The sequence below is a fragment of the Eptatretus burgeri genome, chromosome 8, assembly GCF_056783735.1.
Source record: "Eptatretus burgeri isolate ZD-2024b chromosome 8, Ebu_testis_v1, whole genome shotgun sequence".
Classification (NCBI taxonomy): Eukaryota; Metazoa; Chordata; class Myxini; order Myxiniformes; family Myxinidae; genus Eptatretus; species Eptatretus burgeri.
In genome coordinates this window covers 27,901,346-27,910,424 of record NC_140968.1, presented here as the reverse complement: position 1 = coordinate 27,910,424, position 9,079 = coordinate 27,901,346, and the positions used below count along the sequence as shown (strand labels likewise).

Here is a 9,079-nt window from a genome sequence, read left to right as displayed (position 1 = left end):
TTCCCTTCTTCAATTCCAAGTCCACGATTTACAACAATAAACCCGATTCTCTTTAGAGCATGTAAAATGCAGATAACCCCAACAAACCATTCCAATGATATAATCATGACGACGTTAAAAAAACAAATACAATGTCGAAAGCACAAGTTAATCCAGCCTTTTCGTCAATGGACACGGCAATTCTCCGTTCATCAATATACCAGTGAATGAACCTCATGAACCGATCCACAAACTCTGTGCACATCTCTTGAGTGCAACCGTAACAAGACGACATTGCGCCACGGCTCTTGTGCTCGAGCCAAACAGCGTGTGAACAAGAATGGACGATGTGCTAATAAATACCTTCCATCTGGGGAAAAGCTGATGCTGTGCACCGGCTTGTGAAAGTGAAAGTGATGGAGAACGGCTTTGCTCAGCAAGCTTACAAGTAGAGCTGCACCCTCTGCAAGGAGATATCAATAATCACAACTTGCTTTAACACAAAGTCCATGTTATGTGATCACACGTGTCGTGCAGGCCGCAGACTACGTTAGGTCACGTGAGGATGGACATGGGTTTACTGCACCATGGATACGAAGGCAAGTTGGACGATGGAACACTCTCCACTGGACAAAATTAGCTCAATTGGGGGGCTGCCAGAATATCCGAGAGCTACGCACACTCGCCTCTAAGTTGTCCAGTCTGGGTTTGAATCTCGACCCAGATATAAACTGTCATCCTAGTTCTTCACAGGCTGGGCGATTCATCAATGCGTGTGCCGTCCCTCGGATGGGACCTCAAAGTGGATATCCCATCTGACAGCGCAAGTTGATGGGCGTTAAAAAGTAGGCAAGCCATCGCTGGCAGCATGAACAAAATATAAATTCCTTCCCTAACCTACAGAGGGCATTGCATCAGTGGCACAGCCGCACCCTCAGCCGGTGATTCTGCCACACAGCCTTGTGCTGCATACAAAGGAAGAAGCTCAATCAGGAACAGCAAGCCATCGGCAATAGATTAGGGTCCATCTATTTATTAGGTTTGAAAAGGGATTATATTTTTGATCCAACTGCGCATACATGCCTCTCCCCCACCCCTCAACCCGACCCTTATTAACATTTCCAATTTCTATTCCATCCCATTCACAATCCTCATCATCCTCCTACCACCAACCTCCACCCCATAATAATCATCCTCATCCCCATCACAACCATCTTCCTCCCAGTAATCTTCATAATCCTCCACACCACTACCACGTCCCTCCGAATCATCAACATCGACCCCCAGCAATACCCTCTTGTCAAGTTGATTGCACAAGTTTTTCCTCTCTTAATACTCACTTCATTGATGTCCCTCTCCAACATTCCCTTCGACCTCAACTTTGTCTGCCCCTTCTCCTTCCGACAACTGCATCCATAATCAAAGACCTACTTGACATCCTCCTCCTCCCCCCTGAGCACTTCCCCCAAATGAATGCAGACATGCCTCTTACTCCAGCTCACCTTGTGATGGTGTCAAACTCTTCAATAAATATGACTGTTAAATGCTTATGACTTCACTCTGTTGTAGCTTCGCAGCATATCGTTTTGTACACGTTTTATGGGGCGGCCATTTTTACCCCGTGCCATCCTTACATATGGAGTACTGCCGTACTCCAAGATAACTCCCCTTGAAACCATGTGCATTAAAAAAAAAATTGAACAAACTGCTCCTTACAAAACTTTCAGAAAAACAAAAAAATGTTTAAATAATTTATCACAAAAAGAGGAGGAGGGCAGGTCTGAAATTAGAGAGTCCATCTCAGATGTCCAAAGCCTTTTGTTCCACGCAAAATGGGACGACAAAAACAGACACGGTCACCAGTATCCTGACCCAAACAGTCATATTCGCCATCATGCTGCATAGATACACAGGTAGTGGGAAATAGTCAAAAAGGCTTCAAACGAGCTCGAGTCTCACGTTCATCGACTAGAACAGCAAGTGTTCCATTCGCAGACAATCCCACGCAGGAGATGTTGAACCGTGTAGCCAGCGGCAGCGTTTCGGACTTGTTGCTGTCAGACATCGCAGGGGGTAATAATGGAAGCATGAGACGAGTTATCGCCGGCACCTTGGCAAAATTCCAAAGTCATACCACATCCAGTTGAGCATCATTCCTGGTCAGCCGGTTCGTGAAAGACGTTCCCCTGCCGACTTCATGAGTAGGTGCGAATAATTGGGGCACGGGCGGCAGCAGCATTACATTGTAAATATTGCTGTGGTGTCATTCAATCAAAAAGTGTTACCTTAAAGACTTAAAACAGAACATGAACTGTAACAAAAACTAAACATTCATTACAAATAATTCTTTGTAAAACAAGCCGTTACTAAAAACCTAAAGATGCGTTCAGCCGAGCGATCGGAGAACACGTGGTTAGATCCCGACACCGTGTGCGGTGGGGCAGACCCATGGAGGGAAGAGCAATCCGACGGAGCATCTTGAAAGGAGCTTCGTTGGACTCACTTCTTCAAGTCGAACAAAGTGATCCGGTTTCCTACGGGGCTCAGGACGCTGTTCCCATCGGGAGAGAAGTTGAGGTTGCCTTGGCGATATGCAGTACCGAGCAAGTTGGAAAACTAGATTTGGGAAAAAAGTACACATCAATTCCCACGGACAATCAGCCAAAAAGATGATTTTATTCATGAGGAATAAAAAGGAGCGACACATTAAAAATGAGATAAACACGAAAAAAAAAAAAAAAAGAGTGACAATTGCTTTGCAATACACGTCCCCGACCGATGTGATATGTTCCAAGTCCAAAAAGGACATAACGATGAAAAAAAAAAATGACAAAATGCCCTGAAACTTGAACTTGTTCTTTAACTTATCAAGAATAAAGCCATGTACAAGTTTCAGTTTAATATTATGTTCAAGGGTATGGGGGAAAAAAAATAATTAAAAAAAAGTTTGACAAACCACAGGTGGGACGGACGGACAGACGGAGAGAAAACCGATAGTCCCCACCGGTTAAACTGGTAGTGGACTAAACAAAACTTGTATCGTTGAACTTGAGGTGCAAAAGGAAAATGACCATCTACATCTAGATATATAATAGCGCTTAGGGGTAGAGGGAAAAAAAGGGGGGGGTGGTGTGCTGAGAAAGATGTTCAGGCAAGGGTATGTGAACTCGGAAAAGAGATACAAGGTATCCCCAGACAGAACACACACAAAAAAAATAAAGATTGCAACATTTGGGAGGAGAAGGTGATTTCATGTCTTAACTGCAACTGCACTCGGTAAAGCACGCACCTCCGCCAGGCTGAACAGTTTACGTTTTGGATCCCGCTGATATGACGGATCCGGATCTTCACCAAATTCGAATCAATTGGTCCTTGCCACACGCCCAACCTCTCCAACACGTTTTGTCCGAATCCGTTCATCACTTTTTGATGCATCATGCCATATATCATTTTTGGCCCCATCACTCAATGGTCAAGAATCAATTAGAAAATAGAACTACGTTGTCGATGACACACCATCGCATATTCCCGCACGCACTGCTTTGTCCCATTAACGCTAGGTGAAATTTTATTGATTTAAAAAGCTATAAGACAATTTTTTTTTAATCGACCCCCATGACCCCAACCCCTCTGGCCCGGCCCCTAGGGGTCATATCAAAAATCCGAAAGTGTTGTGCACTTCCCCATACATATATCTACAATGTCCCAAAGTTTCAAGTTCCTATTTCAAACAGTGTAGGAGGAGTTACAGGGTAAGACAGACGGACGTACGGACGGATGGCGGAGACAATCACAATATTCCTGCTTTTCTTCGAAAGCGCGGGAATAATTAAATAATTCTCGTATCCGGATCTAAAAACAAAATCGAATGGATTAGTCCTCGTCACACACCCAATTATGTGTCCACCAGGTTTCGTCCGAATCCGTCCATAACGCTTTGAGATATCCTGCTCACAGATGATGACGGTGATGGTTGTCCGTCGGTGTCGACGATGACTGTCAAAATGTTTAGTTGAGGTGTTGGCCTCTGTGGACATGTTCATGCGAGTGAAGCCCTGTCCTTGATCTGCACTCTCTGGCACACCCAGCAGATCCATGTACATGTAGCGTCTGTTTCATTTGTTGCTATTTGCACTGGTTCCTTCCTTCGAACATGCTTCTCATTGAGGTCATTTACATGATTTGTTCAGATGTTCTCTCACACCACTCTGTACTGCTACTCCCCATTTTTCTCTGTCACGGGCGATTATCCTCCCAAGACGTAAGGTCGATGTTGGTCGCTTTCCGATGTTCTTTCATCACATCCTTGAACCTACGCTTTGGACCACCTTGATGTCGTTTGCCATCTTTGATCTGTCCATAAAACATTCGCTTTGGCAGATGAGTGTCTGGCACACGAACATGTCCAATCCAGCGTAGCTGTGCATTCATCAGCATTGCCTGTATGCTAGACAATCTGGCTTGCTCCAGCACTTCATAGTTGCATAAACGCTGCTGCCACGAGGTGCACATGATTGAGCGCAGACACCGCTAATGAAAGCCTCCAAATGCTTTATGTGGCGTCGCTATGTTGTCCAGGTGTCCGACTCCTCAAGCAGTGTGGTGAGGATAACTGCCCGGTACACTTGAATCTTAGTGGTAAGATGGATGCCTCCAACTCTCCACACTCTGATACTCAGCAGACCATCAAAGGCTTTTGAGGCTTTGTCTGAATCCAGGTTATCATCATCTTGGAGAACACTACCAAGGTCGGTGAACTGTCTGACTTGCTCAAGTTGTAAACCCTCAATCGTTATTCTTGGAACCAGTGGCGTTTGCTCAGGTGCTGCTTGCATCATGACTTCAGTTTTGCTCAGGCTGATAGTCAGTCCAAATTTAGTGGCAGCAGCAGCAGGAAATTTGTCACAGATGTTTTGCAGGCTCTCGGCTGAATGTGCCTTTTTTTGAATGCGGATTCCGTCTGCGAATTCCTTTGTGACGTCGGCTAAAAAATCTGCAAAGAAGATGGTGAACAGTGTGGGTGCAAGCACATCATTTCCCGCCGTGAATGGTCTGGACGTGTCTCCATTGTAACACACAGTGGCTTGCATATCATCATAAAAGCTGCGGATAATTCTCACAAAGTGCAGTGGACAGCCATACTTCCCGAGAGTCCTCCGGAGTGCTTCCCTGTTCACTGTATCAAATGCTTTGGAAAGGTCGAAAAACACGGCATCGAGGTTCCTGTGCTGCTCCCGACATTTCTCTTGGGCTTGTCAGGCTACAAAGATAATACGTATTTCTCAACAACTGCCATGGAACCTGCACTGTGGTTCAGACACCACCCTACAGGTAATCTCTTGAGCGAGTCGATCAAGCAAGACCCGAACAAGAATCTTGCCAGGTGTGGATAAAAGGGAAAAATGCCACCATAGTTTACACATTTTTTTTTTTTTTTTTTTTTTTTTTTTTTTTTTTTTTTTTTTTGTATACCTTGGTCGAGGCTCGTATGAGAGCTAACACACAACTCACAGCAAGGAGGCATGAGACAAGAGGGGTGGGAGTGGGAGGGACAAAACATTGGGGAACAGACACAGGTGAGCTGTGGAAGGGAGAGGGATGGGGATGGGATGGGGAACATGGCGAGGAGAAGATGGACATTACAGGGACTTTCAGGAAGGAAAGCAGGAGAATTGAAGGAAGTGGGCTTGGGTGGATTATCGGGGTAGAAAAGATCGAGGATTTGGATGGGGGAAGATAAGAGGTGGTGGTGAACAGCTGTTTTGAAAGCCTGGAGGGAAGAATGGGAAAGAATAGAGTGAGGAAGTTTATTCCAAAGGCGGGAAAAAAGAGGAATGAAAGAGTGAAGATGAGCAGTGATTCGTGATTTTGGTAGTTTTACCAGAAGGGGGTTGTTGGCGGACCTTGAGCGCCCTGTGGAAATGTGGTTGGGACAAATCGCAGAGAGAGCAGGGGGGGCAAGGCTGGAGAGGAGTCGGTAGAAGACAGAAAGACCACCGACCAACCTGCGGTGATTGAGTGAGAGGCCCAAAGACTCAGCTTCATTGCGGGAGATGCCAATGATCTTAAAAGCCCTGGTTTCGACAGCGTGAAGTCGAGAAAGGTGGAAGGCAGGAGCACCAGCCCAGAGGGGAGAGCAGTACTCCATCAGGCTACGGACTTGGATTTGTCTCCTTTTCTCTTGTATAGAGGAACTACAGCAGCATCTCTGAAATCCTGTGTTACTTGGCCCTCGGTCCATATCAACTGGTAAACGTGTAACAATGTGTTCATGAGTTCCTGGTACATTGGCTGTTGGCCTTTTTCACTTCATCCGTGCTTGGTGGGTTTTCAAGTGACTCGTCTATTGGTTGTTGTTCTACGTCGGTGATAACCTGATCATTACTATTGAAGGTCTGTTGAGCAACTCATTAAACCTAGAAAGTCGGCATACTTAACCGGTGGCAGCAGCAGTCAGCAAAGTGATACCATGGCTTGATCGTAATGGTGCAAGGCCAATTACTGTGGGATTCGTCCATTCGTTGCAGGGCATCGGAGACAACGTTGGTCTCTTGTCTGCATATCCTTGTGTTGGTTCGCGGGCGCGAGCAGTGACCACTATTTTCGTTGTGTCTGTGTGTCTGTCTGTCTGTCTGTCTGTTTGAGACTCTCTCCAGAGGATAGCTCCGTGACGTTTGATGCGATCTTGATGAAACTTGGACACAAGCTAGATATCATGGTCTAGGTGTCTTTTTGTACGAGGGGCATCCCATGCCCCTTTTGGGTGGAGCCACGCCCACTTGAAGTTTATGTTTTTTTTTTCTCGATTTTTTTTCCTCGCATTTTCATTTCCTAGAAGCTGTGCGTAATGTCCATAAGTTCAACATATAAAAAAACCAATGTCACCCGAAGGGTGACCCGTATCTTGCCAAAAGGTGACCACGTGTGACTTCTTTAAGGTCACACTGAGGTGAACAGAGCTGCTATCCACCAGGAGCGACTACTTGAGGAATATCTGCCTACGAGAGATTCCGATCAGAATCGTTCTACAGAGTAACCATGAAAAATATTCTTTTGCCTCATAACGTCACCAAATGACATCATAATGTCTCAAGCTTGACATATCTCAAAATCACTCATCGAGGTGTTCAATTTGAGGTACTACATGATATGGTTCCTAAAACTTGAAAATTTGACCTTGGGGTCAAATATGTTTGACCTCAGGTGCTAACCATGAAGGTCAAGGCCAATCGACAACAAAAATTAATCAGCTGAGCGCCAGACCATGAACTATATTCCTATGAAGTTTGAAGATGATCCGATCAAAATTACTCAAAAAAATAAGGGTTTCGTCGACTCCCCTGATTTGCGACAAAGTGACCTTGACCTTTGACCTTGACCTTCAAAATTTTATGCGCTGAAAGTGACCTCTATAGGCCTCTGATATGCGAAGTTACAAAAATTTCCAATGACAACTGTGCTCTGCAGAGTGATTTATACGTGATTACAGACAAAAAAAAAAAAAAAAAATGAAGGTCAAGGCCAATCGCCATCAAAACTAATCAGCTGAGCGCCAGACCATGAACTATATTCCCATGAAGTTTGAAGACAATCTGATCAAAATTACTCAAAAAATAAGGGTTTCGTCGACTCCCCTGATTTGCGCCAAAGTGACCTTGACCTTTGACCTTGACCTTCAAAATTTTGTGCACTGAAAGGGACTTCTATAGGCCTCTGATATGCGAAGTTACAAAAATTTCCGATGATAACTGTGCTCTGCAAAATTTTTTATACGTGTTTACAGACAAAAAAAAAAACATACAAGCTGACTAACATATCTTGCAAAAACTTCGTTTTGGCAAGATAAAAATCTGATTTGATTTGGTCAATTTTGACGGAAGAGATAGGTTTTTACGGTAGGGCTTCCACAATAATGTCCGCGAACCATCGTCACCTCTCGGTTTGTTTCTGCTGCTTTTCTGTTCCACCACAGGTGCTCGAGATTGGATTTAGAAGAGCCTCACAGTCACATCGGCCGCAGTGGTGGCAGCTTCCTTCAACAACAAGTGGCGCTAGGAGTTTTTGCATCGATTTCTGAAGAATGGAAGTTACGTGTTAGTGCTTCATTTAATGCATCCTCTGTATGCTCAGACAGACAGACAGATGGAGATGAAAACATAACCTCCGTCCCCCCCCCCCCTTCAGTGGCGGAGGTAATTATATAATGCGCTTGCGTACGTAATACGTAGATGGTCCTTCAATTTTGTGATTAACCACGACTACAACGGCAATTTAACCGACCTGCCGCACATTTAACCGACCTGCCGCACATTTAACCGACCGTGACTGGAAACAACTCATCGAGGACGTTTCAAGCACCCCATGGACTATTAACGTGTAAACAAGTGGTCAAAATGCAAAACAAACTGCGCACACCCGTGCAGGTTCATGTTTAAAAACACGACGGAGTGAGAGGGAAACAAATATGTCGGAGGTTACATTTGATGATGGTGTTGTTAAAAAAAAATCGGTAATCAGGAAAGAGAACCATACCTTGAATGAGAATTTCATGTCGGAGCCACCAGGTCACGCACGAGGCTAACACCACTTCCGGGGCACAAAGTGAATCAACGGTTTCCTTCCTTGGGTTTCTCATGATGATTAAAATATTAATAACAATCTGACAAACGATGAGTATACGTTAATGTTAAATGTACATCAAGTGGAGATATAACTGTATATGGAGAGGGAAAAAAAATCAACACAAAACGGATACCAATCGAGCTGCGTAATGCACCAAAATACAGTCACACAAATAAATAAATAAAGACTCCACTTTTTACTGCCCACAGCAAGTTCTCGAGCGTCGTTATCACATCGAGTTGAATTATTTAATCTGAGTTCCATTCCTCAAGAAACGAAATTTCTCCACAAACTACAGTGTTATTGTTTGTTCAGCGCTTCGTGACGTCACTGGGTGTTTTTTGTTTTTCCCCCACTTAACTGAAAATCGATAGAATGCTCATTGCCCTTCACAACACACAGAGCGCGGTGTAGCTACCGGCCGCCATCTTGGTTAGCACGAGATGCTGGGTGAAGGTGATTTCCGTCGTGCGTTTGC

General features: G+C 44.7%; 1 protein-coding gene across 2 annotated transcripts in view; it reads right to left on the bottom strand.

Moving 5' to 3' along the window:
• Positions 1 to 8,689, bottom strand: part of LOC147021393 (periodic tryptophan protein 2 homolog) — a 50,284-nt gene extending 41,595 nt beyond the window's left edge. The window contains exons 1-4 of one of the 2 annotated variants that reach the window (XR_015060782.1): positions 8,512 to 8,689; positions 2,483 to 2,595; positions 1,939 to 2,033; positions 343 to 442 (exon numbers count right to left, since the gene is read on the bottom strand). Coding sequence is in view for 1 of the 2 variants with exons in the window: in XM_085891303.1 (XP_085747429.1) it covers positions 343 to 442; positions 1,939 to 2,033; positions 2,483 to 2,595; positions 8,512 to 8,529 (326 nt within the window). In the remaining variant the exon portion in view is untranslated. The remainder of the gene's footprint in view (positions 1 to 342; positions 443 to 1,938; positions 2,034 to 2,482; positions 2,596 to 8,511) is intronic. The other variant, XM_085891303.1, reaches the window with a different exon arrangement.
• Positions 8,690 to 9,079: the final 390 nt, after the last annotated feature.